The sequence below is a fragment of the Leptonychotes weddellii genome, chromosome 7 (genome assembly GCF_054177405.1).
Source record: "Leptonychotes weddellii isolate Sample4059 chromosome 7, ASM5417740v2, whole genome shotgun sequence".
Taxonomy (NCBI): Eukaryota; Metazoa; Chordata; class Mammalia; order Carnivora; family Phocidae; genus Leptonychotes; species Leptonychotes weddellii.
In genome coordinates, this window is record NC_138375.1 from 90,713,044 (window position 1) to 90,726,364 (window position 13,321).

General features: G+C 48.1%; 1 protein-coding gene across 5 annotated transcripts; it reads left to right on the forward strand.

The window, feature by feature from the left end:
* The first annotated feature begins 559 nt into the window (after positions 1–559).
* ENC1 (ectodermal-neural cortex 1) lies at positions 560–13,028 on the forward strand. 5 transcript variants are annotated; one of them, XM_081826739.1, is made up of 4 exons: positions 560–947; positions 1,574–1,623; positions 4,584–6,398; positions 10,424–13,028. In XM_081826739.1, exon 3 carries the CDS (start codon positions 4,597–4,599, stop codon positions 6,364–6,366), a length of 1,770 nt encoding a protein of 589 aa, XP_081682865.1. In that variant the 5' UTR covers positions 560–947; positions 1,574–1,623; positions 4,584–4,596; the 3' UTR covers positions 6,367–6,398; positions 10,424–13,028. The 5 variants fall into 5 exon arrangements, with proteins under 5 accessions (XP_081682865.1, XP_081682867.1, XP_006735134.1 ...); XM_081826741.1 differs by lacking the exon at positions 1,574–1,623 and having other exon boundaries at positions 4,584–6,405; XM_006735071.3 differs by lacking the exon at positions 1,574–1,623.
* The last annotated feature ends 293 nt before the right edge of the window (positions 13,029–13,321 follow it).

The window sequence follows — 13,321 nt, forward strand, 5'->3', positions numbered from 1 at the left end:
CCTTGCCCCCGTCCTCGCTCCAGGTGTTCCGCCCAGGGCGCGAGCGGCGGACACCCAGCTGCCCCCTCGCTCCCCTTTCCTGAGCATCTCGCGGACTCCGGCATCGCGGAGCGCACAGCCGGGCGCCTCCGCCGCCGAGGGTCCCTCAGCTCCGGGGCTGTCCTTTAAACCGGGCTGGGCCAGAGAGGCGCAGGCACTCCGACCCGGCCAAACTTGTTCAACTCGCGGTCCCTGAGGATTGCAGCTGCTGTTGGCTTAGGCACCGTGTCCGCTTTGTCTCCCTCCACTCTCCGCAGCCCCCCTCCCCCGCTTCCTCTCTCGATTAACTCCCCCGACACGCTCTTCTCCAGCTCTTCCCCGTCGCCTCCTCCTCCCCTTCCTCCTCCTCCTCCTCCGCGGGCGGCATTCACGCGCTTCCTCCCTCCTTCCCCTAGTGTCACTCTACATCCGCACCGTCTCCTCCCTCCCCTCCCTTCCCCTCCCCTTTCCTCCCCTCCCCTCCCCTCCCCTCCCCTCCCGCCGCGCCGCGCCGCGCCGCTTATAGCCCGGCGCGCGGCCGCTGGGCGCAGACTGCTTGAGCAGCCGGAGAGGAGGCGGCGCGGCGGTGGCGCTGCGGAGACCGAGTCCAGACGCCAGGCGGCCGCCGGCGCACTCGAGCGCTTTCTAGCTCCCTCTCCGGAGTGCACAGCCCGCCTCCTTGCGCGGCTGCAGGCTCGCTCTCTCTTCCTGAGACGCGCTCCGGGAGACGCTCTGCGGGTCGCGAGCGGAGTCCGCGGCGTGGGGGTCGCGAGGCGCTGTCCTCTCCCCGGCGGGCGCCCCATGCGCGCTCCTTTCGCCCCGGCAATCGCCGCCGCTCCCCGGGTCTGAGACGTCCGCCTCGCCGCCTCCCGCCCGGTGACCTAGGCGAGGACCCAGCTGGTTGTGCGCTGACGCCGGTCGCCGCCGCCGTAAGTTTCCCCCGCCGCCCCGGACCTGTTGAGGCTGTCGCGGTTTTCCGGGGCAGCTTGGCCTGCGGGGGTGTGTTCGCCGGGGGTGTGCGTTCGCCCCGGAGCCCCGAACTCCGACTTGGGCGGAGGTGGGGGAACTGTTCTCGGGGCGGAGACCTCGGGGGCCGCCGCTGCCCTCCCACAGCGTGCAGACGCTGGCCATCGCCGGAGGGATCTCCTCTGGTCCGGCTCGCCGGCCCGCGGGCCAGCTGCTGGGGATCGGAGAGCCGAGCCGGGGTTTCCTTCCTCCACCAAAAGCGGCGCTTCGCTGGGGGTGGCTGTCGCTCGGCCTCGCACTTCGCAGCCCCCGGGGCCGAGCGCGCGGCATTGTCGGCCCACGTTGCACCCCACCCGGCACAGGGGAGCGCCGGGGCCACGCGACACACCGTCTTCGTGACGGCACGTTCCCTGCGGTGGAATGTCTGTGGGGAATGAATGAAAACTTTCTGAAAAATAATTTCTTCTCGTGCACGTATTTGGCCTTTGGTGTGACATTAGGTAGGAGTTTCAAAGGATAGGAATTGGTGGGCGTGGTGGAGACGAACCTTGAAACTTGTTCGGCGTGTAATTTCGTGTTGCCCTCACAGGTACGGCCAGCGTGCTGAAGAGCGTTGCAAGTGTTACAGAGGGCTGTCTGGTCAGTTGGTTTTCTTGTTAACAATGTCTTCTAATGTCGTTCCATTGTTATCAGTAAGGTAAATGCTCGAGAAAATCTGCCTCGTTTCTCCTTTGAGTGCATTGAGACCAGGTTCAAAACCTAAGGAGATGTGACGGGACGCAAAGTATTGGCAGCAGGGAGCTTGAGTAGAGAGCATTACGTGAACTGAAGTTATTGTAACTGGAAGCCCTTTTGATGTTCACGGTAATAGCAGCCCTTTCTCGGTCTTCTTTGTAGACACAGGTTAAGTATATGTATGCTTTTGGGCGGGGGGGCTACTTGGCATGCAAATATTTCTCTGGGGGCTTAAAAAATAAGTGGAAGGGTGATTCGTTTTATGTTGAAGGTGTGTTTGGGGACTGTATAAATGGCTTCTGATATTTTGATGTTTGCATAATTTTAAACCAGAAAGTAAGTCGTTTCCCTTGGGTCTTTAAGTTTACCCTTCATTTTAAGCAAGTATGGCTGCAAGAATGTTGGATTTTGCCTGTGACATGCTTCTCCATCTGGATGGTATCCAAGATGACACGCTAGCCTCTTCCTTCTGGTTTTGTGGGGCAGCCTGGAAAATGCAGGCGCATAAACACAGGAGGCATAGGGATGCAGATCCTATATCCTAAGGTCTTCTAAACAAACTGCTTTCTTAAGGGTGAGCCTCGTGAGAATGTTGTTTTACCCTGTTTGGAATCTGATGCTCAGGGAAACAGGTTCTGGGCCCCGGTGTGATTCCCATTCAGTGTGCAGGCACTTCGGTGTCTTGTACCTTGTGCAGGGCGCCTCATTCTTCAGCTAGAGGTGTGTTCACTCTTAGCTTGAGAGAAGGCAGCTTTTTGAGGGTGCTTTGGAAGCATTGCTTAAAAAAGAAAGCAGAACTACTCATTTGGAATGGTTGTAAGTTTCTATATAAGGCATCAGAGTATTCATAGCATCTTTTGAGGTTTAAGCTTAAAACCTTCCTCAAAGTACTTCAGATTGAATGTACTAATTCACAACTATAGTGGTAGAGCATCAGGGATGCTAATATGTGTTCTAAGGCTTGGGAGACTTGGTGCGTTCACATAGCGTGGAGTTGGTTCTCCAGAGCACTGGACATCGCTTCACATGGATTGGACTGTAAAGGCTTTGCTTGAGGTACGGGTCATGGGGGGCTCCTCACCCTTTGTCCTATCCTAAAGTTGTTGTGGACACCGAATGTTGTCTTCCTAACACCAGAGCCCTAGAACGTTGTTACTTAACTTTCTTCCACTAAGCCATGTTTACTGCTAGTGAAGAGTTAACATTCCAAAACTGAAAGAAAACAAGTTGCATCTCCTAAGGCTCTGTGGCCGGTGTGTCCAGGGGCACCTGCCCTTTGTTGTGTGCTGTGCTGTGTCACGGCTGGGCAGGAAGTGCAGCTTGGTGGCTAGCCTGTGGATCTGTGGAAAATGGCTCTTTTGCGTTTATTAGTAATTACTGCAATATACATTAAAAAAAATAAATATCTGAACTGTTGAAGGAAACGAGGAGGCGGTAGGCTTCAGCTGCCTGTAAAAACTAACTGTTCTGTGTTGGGAACAGATACTGTAACTTACACGGTTGTTTACCCTCCTGGCATAAACAGCTTCCTTAGGAATCCTTTGACAGGCGGGTTCTTGAAGGCTTTAGTCTTTTGAAGTAACAGAAGGATAGGATTAAAAAAGGAAAAAAAAAAAAAAAGAAAAGCATGTGATTCAGTTTTTGAAGATAGGTGATAGGTATGTCCTATGTCTTTAACCTACGGTTTACTTACTGAAAAAAGCCAAAGACAGCATTAGATTTTGCTGTAATTTCAGTAATACAGAGGAAAGTACTTTAGTCAGCAAATAAATTCTAGGGTGGCCCTAAATTAACAATGGCTGGCAAAATACACACACACACAACACACACACACACACAGGTGTGAGTGCATTTGATTTACATAAAGCAGGGTTTGCGTTTTGAACTCCTGTGCACCTGCCCGTGTTTGCAGGTACACAAGAACGGTCCTGGTGATGCACTGTTGAATCAAAAGAGAGGGATGGATAGATCCTTTGTTCCTGCATCTGGTTTTCCAGGAACTGGTATAAAGCAGGAAGAAAGAAAAACAGCAGTGATGAGTATGCTACTCAAAATATTCTTCCTTTTATGTGTGCAAATCCCTCGTTTTGGAAGCTGTCCAGAGCAAGAAAGATGGGTGGTGATTGTGGCCAGAATCTGTTCTGTGTTTTCACAAAAGCCTGCTGATCAATATATGCTAATGTTTATATTGGTGCTCTTTGAGGACTCTTTGAGGGCGTGGTAGAATTGTCTGGTTAGAAATTGTAACATTCCAATAAAGATCTGATCGTGGAAGAAGGTGGCTTAAGCCTATGATTTTAAGGTTACATTGCCCATTTACTGCGATACACAGAGAAACTGGATCTTACTAAAGGAATTCTAATTGGAATTAATTAGTAGGTACTTGTTTTACACATGGCTTTATGTTGCTGGGGCATAAAGGCTGGTGCCCGTCCTGGCGTTACGAGAACTGGAAGCCCAGCATTTTAAGTGGCCTGCAGTGAATCAGCTGGACAAGGGCAGGGAGCTATGAGGGTGAGACCTCCCTCGTCTTGGGCTTTGCTGCCTTACGTTCTCAAGGACTTCAGTATCCTGAAAGTTGGCAGTCAGGTTTTCCAAGATGAACCTGCTTGCAAGCCTTGATTTTTTTTTTTAAACAGCGTTCTAATAGCCCAGCAGTGTTACAGTGAATGCCTTTCCTTATAGGTGGTTGTCTCTGACTTTGTACAGGCTCGGCTATCCATTATTCCGAGCAGTAGGCGCCAGGGCTGATGGCAAAGTGTTCTGTTTTCTCTGTTCACAACGATTTGTGTGGCTCTGTTCTGCTGTTCTGAACATCAGGAGCATCACGTTCAGTGGTTTGTTTTGTTTTGTTTTCATTTTAGGAGTGGAAACAAAATGTCAGTCAGTGTGCATGAGAACCGCAAGTCCAGGGCCAGCAGTGGCTCCATTAACATCTATCTGTTTCACAAGTCTTCCTACGCCGACAGTGTCCTCACGCACTTGAACCTTTTACGCCAGCAGCGCCTCTTCACGGACGTCCTTCTCCATGCCGGGAATAGGACCTTCCCCTGTCACCGAGCGGTGCTGGCTGCCTGCAGCCGCTACTTTGAAGCCATGTTCAGCGGTGGCCTGAAAGAGAGCCAGGACAGTGAAGTCAACTTCGACAACTCCATCCACCCAGAAGTTTTGGAGCTGCTGCTCGACTATGCGTACTCCTCCCGGGTCATCATCAACGAGGAAAATGCAGAATCGCTTCTGGAAGCCGGCGACATGCTGGAGTTTCAGGACATCCGGGACGCGTGTGCAGAGTTCCTAGAAAAGAACCTGCATCCCACCAACTGCCTGGGCATGCTCCTGCTCTCCGACGCGCACCAGTGCACGAAGCTGTACGAACTCTCCTGGAGAATGTGCCTCAGCAATTTCCAAACCATCAGGAAGAACGAAGATTTCCTCCAGCTGCCCCAGGACATGGTAGTGCAGCTCTTGTCCAGTGAAGAGCTGGAGACAGAAGATGAAAGGCTTGTGTACGAGTCTGCAATTAACTGGATCAGCTACGACCTGAAGAAGCGCTACTGCTACCTCCCAGAGCTGTTGCAGACAGTGAGGCTGGCTCTCCTGCCTGCCATCTATCTCATGGAGAATGTGGCCATGGAGGAACTCATTACCAAGCAGAGAAAGAGCAAGGAGATTGTGGAAGAGGCCATCAGGTGCAAACTAAAAATCCTGCAGAACGACGGCGTGGTAACCAGCCTCTGTGCCCGGCCTCGGAAGACTGGCCATGCTCTCTTCCTCTTGGGAGGGCAGACCTTCATGTGCGACAAGCTGTATCTGGTGGACCAGAAGGCCAAAGAAATCATTCCCAAGGCTGACATCCCCAGCCCAAGAAAAGAGTTCAGTGCGTGTGCAATTGGCTGCAAAGTGTACATTACGGGGGGGCGGGGGTCTGAAAATGGAGTCTCAAAAGATGTCTGGGTTTACGATACCCTGCATGAAGAGTGGTCCAAAGCTGCCCCCATGCTGGTGGCCAGGTTCGGCCATGGCTCTGCTGAACTGAAGCACTGCCTGTATGTGGTTGGGGGGCACACAGCTGCAACGGGCTGTCTCCCAGCCTCCCCCTCAGTCTCTCTAAAGCAAGTAGAACACTATGACCCCACGACCAACAAATGGACCATGGTGGCCCCCCTCCGAGAAGGCGTTAGCAATGCTGCGGTGGTGAGTGCCAAACTCAAGTTGTTCGCCTTCGGAGGTACCAGCGTCAGTCATGACAAGCTCCCTAAGGTTCAGTGTTATGATCAGTGTGAAAACAGGTGGACGGTACCAGCCACCTGTCCCCAGCCCTGGCGTTACACAGCAGCAGCGGTTCTGGGTAACCAGATTTTCATTATGGGGGGAGATACGGAGTTCTCTGCCTGCTCTGCTTACAAATTCAACAGTGAGACTTACCAGTGGACCAAGGTGGGAGACGTCACAGCAAAGCGCATGAGCTGCCACGCTGTGGCCTCCGGAAACAAGCTCTACGTGGTGGGAGGGTACTTCGGCATTCAGCGCTGCAAAACTCTGGACTGTTACGACCCGACGTTAGATGTGTGGAACAGCATCACCACGGTCCCGTACTCGCTGATTCCTACTGCATTTGTCAGCACCTGGAAGCATCTGCCTTCTTAAACGCAGTGCATCTTCAAGAAGGTGAGCATGAGGTAAGAGGTGAGTGTGGCTGTAAGTATGCGTGTGATTAAGCTGGCTGTGCGAGTGCCTGTGGGGACTGAGACGTGATCGATGTGGCTCACCCCATGGAAGTAGTGCTACAAAAACTATTAAGAGGATTGGCACCCCAGAACTGAAAGCACTTGTGTTGACCACAGCTGCAGCTCCCCACCCCGTATCAGAAGCCCGCGGTTCTCAGCCTTGACTGAGCCTCCCACTCCCCCAAAGAGCTTCTCAAAAACGGCCCATCCCAGAGATTTGATTGCATTTGGTCCGGGTGGGTCCCAGGCAGCAGCATTCTTTGGAAGTTTTCTAGTGATTCTGATCTACAGCTGGGTTGAGAACCCCTGCCGCCCTGGGTTAATAATGCCAACTAATGTTTACTGAGCCCTCCCTGCCCGCCTGGAGCTGGGCCATGTGTCTCACATGGATCATTTCATGTGATCCTGACAACGACCTCGTGAGGTATTACTAGAGCATTTTATAGATGAAAACAACTGAAGCACACAGAGGTTAAGGCAGTTGCCCAAGGTCATGGAGCTTCGTAGGTGGAAGAGTTGGTCAAGAAATCAACCCAGGCACTCTGGCTCCAGAGAGGAAGCACTTGAGCATCATGCTGAACTGCTCCTTAAGAAACCTGAGCTTCATATTCATCTCACCCCAGGAGATATTTGTTGATATTCAAATTTACATGCCTCAAACCCTTTGTGGAATGAAGTAGGGTGTAAAAAACAGAATGCTTAAGTTTAGTTTGTTCCCTCCCAAATTATTTATTTCTTATTTAAAAATTTTTTCCTTGAGGGAAAAAAAAATAGCCCCCTTTAGGGCATTTATTAACTTCAGAGGGAAATCAAGGTCTAGCCTTGTAAAAGGTTGCACCTGCATTGTATACATTTGTCAGATGCGTGGCACACTGAGCCCTCTAGACGGCCTTCCACTGCAGCCTTTCAGAGTTAATCAGACAGGCTGACCCTATTGTCAGGGCAAACAAAAGTTGTCTTTCTGTGTCATATATCTGAGTCCATAATGGTCGTCTTGTGTACTTAAGAGTATATAATACTCTTGGCTCAAATAATTAATAGGCCTACACAGTTCAGTGTTCGTGGAGCTAATGGCCGTTTTGCTGCCATTAAGCATCTTTAGTATTGGCCCCAGGAACCACTTAAGCACGTCTGAGTGTAGCCCGGAGCACGTGGGATGTGTTGCTTTGTTTTGGTAATTCATGGGCTTATTACTAATAATAAGGGAATAAAATTAAAACTAGGCTTTGGAGGAAGTACAATGAAAACTAGCTCATTACCTGGAGACTTTTGGCTCTGTTTTCCCTAATGTGTTTCACACTTTGGAAGAGGACTTTCAGAGGGGAAAAAAAGGAAATCTAGGGGTCTTTGTGAGCTCAGCAAAGAGGGATTTTGACTCATTTGTCTTTTCTTTCCACCTCTCTTACAGCTTATTTTAAGACACCGCTAAAATTGGCGTCACTGTTACAATTAATCTTTCTTGTTTTTTCATTGGTTCAGTTGTCTCCTCCAGCCTCTAACAGTTAGTACAGTTCTTAGTAATAGAATGTAACCTTGGGACGAAACTCCTTCAAAGGAGCTGCAACAGTCAGAAACCTCCTGTGGGGAGCGACTGGGCTGACAGCGTCCATTACTGATGCTGGCATCTCAGTAATCCTGAGTAAACAAATGCTCTGAACGTGGTTATTTCGTCTGCGATATGAGTGCATGACTCACCTCTAAAGCACGTTTGAGGAACCTTCTGGGCAAAAGCATCAATTAAGAGTACACTAAGTTCGGTGTTAGTCCAGAGCCGACTATATTTGCATAGGAGAGGCAGAAAAATCACCAGTGATGGTGGTGGTACCACAAAATGGTGACTGGTAGACGGGCTGGCACCTTTGGAGCAAGGTAAGGAAGCGGAGGCAGGAAGAGACCATGTGTGCCTTCTGGTTCGGGGTTCGAAGCTGTGGACTGTGGACCTTTCTGGACTTCAGATCCCTCCTTTGTCCAATGACTGATTTGAATTTGGCTTCTCCGAGCTCTATCCACATTCAGACTTGGGTGAATTGATAAATGAGGGGAGAAAAGGGACGAAAAATACCTTACCCAGTGTCTGACCTATATACTCTGAGGTTTCTTTTCTCCTTCAACTGAGACCTCAGCCACCACGGAATTAGCTTTGTGTGTGGCAGGAAAGTGAAGCTTCTTTGATTATTATCTGCTTGTTATCTTAATTCTTCGTTTTTGGTGCCTCCTTTTGCAGCCCAGAGTATGTTGGCAAACACTTGAATTCGCCCTATCCTGGGTGTTTGAACCTAATCACAGACTTCCGGTCCCCGGGAACCGAGCAAATAAAGCGTTAGGTCGTATGGGAAACACCACCTCCCCACCCTGGGTGCCGCCAGCCAGAGTGGAGCACAGAACAACGGAGTTTGACAATGCTCCTTCGCCTTTGCAAAGGGCGGGGTGGACCTGATCAAAGCCACTCGTGCGGTTTCCCACAGGGAGCATGTTGGTTTAAACGTCCAAAGTTTTCTACACACAAGACAGTGTTAAGACACTTCAGCTGGATGGGGTGACTTTAAAAGAGGTGCTGTGCAGGTATCAGCCCTAAGCCTCAGAAACTTCCGGGACATCTCTTTGATCTCCAAACGTAGGTGCTAACCAAGTTAATACAGCATTAACAACAAGTTTCCCTAAGGTCTAGAAGCTCATTCACCAGGGGGATTTTAACTGTCTCCTGACGTTCTGTCAGTGGGTGGGAAGGACAAAAAGGAAATTGCTTTTGATTACTCTCCCATTTTCATGGTGCTGTGTGGCCCCAACCTGACAGCATTGGCTCTCCGTGTGCTTTTGTTCCTTCCCTTTTTAGAGTTTTTCTTTTTTTTTTTTTTTTCCTGTTTGCATATGCACCATCATGAATCTTCATATTATTACAGTTACAAAATACATTCTTTTGGCCTACTGTTGATACATAGGTTCCTGGGAGGTGGGGGTGGGAGAATGACACTGTAGTCTAAGGAATGCCTTGCAAGCTTGAATCACTGTTATGAAACTGCCAAAAGAAACAACTAATGAAATGAATCAGACTTCTGAACACACAAAAGCAAGAAGAATTCAGTGCAAGTAACGAGCGGCCCCTCCTGAATTCCCTTTGTCTTCACTTAGAGTTCTAGCAGCAGGGATGAGATTCCTCCGCTAGGGCTGGAAATGTGCTCTATGAACAGATAGGGTGAGTGTTGGAGAGACAAAAGCCGTCTGCAGAGTTTCCCTGTATCAAAGTAGACATACGGGATGGAAATGGTGGGTCATGTGGGGAAACACCAGCTCCCGTGAAATGTGCAGGCTTTGTGGTTAGGGCACCTTGAATTTATATTCACGCTCGACGTTGGTGGATTCTGCAGATGATAACTGCATAGCGTAGCTGGCATCTCCCAAGTGTGGACTGATGAACTTGGAGAATAAACTCCAGCCTTGGGCTGTGGAGGCCTGCGATGTTGTCGTGTGAAAGGAAGCGAGACTGATTTCTGCCATAATGAATAGCAGAGATGCATTTCAGTAAGAGGATTAATATGTCTGCCTTCTATATGGTGAATAAATTGAATTTGGAATCCTTTATGGTAAATGGGCCAAGGAGGGTTTGCACAGGAATCTTTTTTGACCCTCTGGTGATTGCTTCACAATGGCTCTGTTTAACCACAGAGGTGAAGTATGAATGTTGGAGGCGGAAGGTGGCAACTCATAGCAGCACCTAGACGTAGAAGTTTACATTTGCACACACATTGGTTGACAGTGTAGTAAAGAATGAAGATTTTTCTTTGGACACCATCGTTTCTGTCGAGCCAATCATCTGTATCCGTGCACGCACATGGATGCACTTAAATTTTGCACACTTGCTACTGAACATGTAATTAAGACTTTTAGAAGCAGTATTGACCAGCTCTGTCCTGATTTTAATTTTCTTTTTTTAAATTTCAAGGCTACTAACAAGTATCCTTTTTTTCTCTCTGTTTTAGCTCGCTCCATCACTTGGTGAGACAAAATGCGATTTCTACTTTGGAGAGGCCAAATTTAATGAAGAGAGAGAAAAGAAAAAGGAAAAGAAGTTGCTACAAGGCTCCGATACAATGCACTGCACCTTGTAAATTCTCTAACTGGACATGAAGGAGGGGGTGGGGGAGGGGATGGGATGGGATTTTCAGTGCAAGTAGCACATGGTTTAAATATGAATGAATGAACCTGTGATCTAGTCCTTGTCTTGTAATTGTGGATTAATGTCAGCGTTAATCAGCCCCTCAAAGGGAGAGAAAAGCCGGCCCTTTTCCCTTGCTGTACCGCATTCAGCATTTGATTTCCATGGGCTCTACCATTTATGTGTAAAATTTGAAATGGTTGTCACCTCTCTGAGGAGCAAGCCTGAAGCCTCCACCCCAGCTGCTGTTGGAGATTGAAAGCCCAACTGTGGGGCCAGGAGGGAAGCCGGCTTGGCTGGCTGCTGAGTGAGGACCACTGGACTCCCTGCTAATCTCTGAGGGGTTGTGCTCCCCAGGAAGGTTCTGAACAATGGGGACATTGTTGGTAGGTATTTGGTAGATGTTCTTTTCTATTTATAAGTGACTTTAAACTTTCCCTTGGCTGTTAAAAAAATTTGTTATAGATTTAGCTATTTATTGTTTGATGCCTGCATGCTGAAACAATGCTTACAATTGTCTTCACGTGTATGGATGTGTGTGAATGGTTGTATGTTTTGCACAATTTTGTGGCTGTTGTGAAGTGCTCTGCTGCACAAAAATGAAAACTTGGCAGTTAACAATTTGGAGTATAACTGGAGGGTGGGTTGGGAAGGGGGTATTTTGTAAATGTCAAGACAGGGAAGGAGTATAAGACAGAAACATTACATTGTAGAGGTAGAGAAAGCATGGAGGTCACTTTTCTTAGACTCACTAACTTTTAATGGGGTTTCATGGGCTCTGGTCATGCTGATGGCTCATGGGGTGAGGGAAGGCTTCACTACCCTGTTCCTTCCCATCTGAGTCACCTACTTCAGTCTCAGCTACTGAAATTTGGAAAGGACCAAGTCGCTTTGCAGTTTTTTTTTCTTTGTGTAATATCCTGAAATCCTGGAAAATTCTATGGAATAGCTCTGTATATAGGGCCCAGGTTAAAGGCATTGTCCAAAGTTTATTTATTTATTTATTACCCTGTGAGAATGCTTTGCCATACCCACAGTTAACAGGAAAAAGCTGAGTTGTCACAGATGTAAATTAATTCACTCACCGGATTTGCTTGGCCTGGTGGGTTCATTGTTCTGTCTTCTTGATGCACAGTTTAGCAAGTGTTAGGAGTTCTCCAAGACCATATTCACATCGGTACAATGTATACTTTAGTGCTCACCCTTGGGTAAGTCTCTAAAAAGAACTCTTTGGTGCGCAAAAGTGACCCATTTGGCCAGGAAACACCAAAGAATGATGAGCAGTGGCCCCTGTTGAGAGGTTTTCCGGGATCGTTGGGAATCTGTTGTGAATACATTCTTTGCTAGTTCGAGTGCTTGTTTACTAACCGTGTGCCGTGATAGGTATTAGTGCTAGACTCAATTAGGTGCTTGCTCACAGGTGTCTGGGGAAGACCAGAGTTTGCAACTCGCACCGCTTTCGTCGATGTTTCTCACATTACTTGTATTTAGAAAATAGGGCTTAAGACTGATAACAACCTTCTACGTTGTGAGTGTGTTTGCATTGTCTAGTGACAGATAAAAATCCTTAACATTTCTCTTTACCTGCATACTTTAGACTAATTGTACATGTCCGTTCGTGCCATGAATAAGTGGGCTATAGTTGGACCAAAATAAATGAGCCATTGGAATAGAAGCGTCACAATACTTTTCCAGCAGGCAGTTCCTCGCTCCTAGATGTGTTCTAAGCAATGCAAATGTCTAATTGTACTCCGGGGGCGTGGGGGTGGCGTTCTATTATAGCAGCTCCGGCTCTCTAGTTTATGATGCAAATCTGCCGAGATGTGTGTGTCACTGCGTGACTTCTGCAAGCAGGATGAATTTTCTGCAGCTGTTTCAGAGTTGTGGTCTGTCCTTGAATCCTCTGTTAATTACTGTGTGCGAGCCAGAGGGAGCCGTGGTCAGGGTGGGCCCCCAGCCTGCAGGGAACTTTCTGGACTCCCGCTCTTTGAATTGATGTAGGCGTTTGGGCTCACTACTTGACCATTCTCACCCTGTGAAACATCCCCCACTTTGAAGCAAATACAATTCACAGCACAGTGCACACAAAAACCTTGGCATAAGACAGAGAAGGTTCTTCTTATTCTGTGGACTGGTTGCTGTGGAAACGCATAACAAAGGGCAGCCTTCCACTTCTGGTATAATTGTGTAGCCCCCTTTTCTCTGGGCTTGACACCTGTCTGAATAAGAGTGATTAGAGCTGAATAATCTCTCTCGCGGCTGTTGAATATGTGGTTCACGTACAAAACTCTGTGTAAGTTGAAGTAAAGTGTTCATGTTCATATGTGCTTGTTTGCTACTACTACATATTTGAGGTTTTGTAAAACTGTTATTTTTTTTTCACAATGTGAAACTGAAGGTCAAATAAATTATTAGAGATTTTCTCTTCATTGTGTGTGTGAGTCTTTATTTTAATACAACATAATCTACCGAAACCTGGTGCCTTTTCTAGTTTAAGGAAGGGGAGGATCATTTCAAATATTTTCTGAACGTGTTTCTTTCACCATCTAGTCACATACATTCAGGAAAGTGGTTTTGCGTGTTGAATAATTAAAATTTTTGGCCTCGTAGGGTATTTCTTTAAGCAGAGCAAAACACCTCAATTCTGGTTTATTCATAGCTTGGGATATAAAAAGTCATATACCATGCGATGGTAAGACAGCATAGTAATATACAGAAGGAA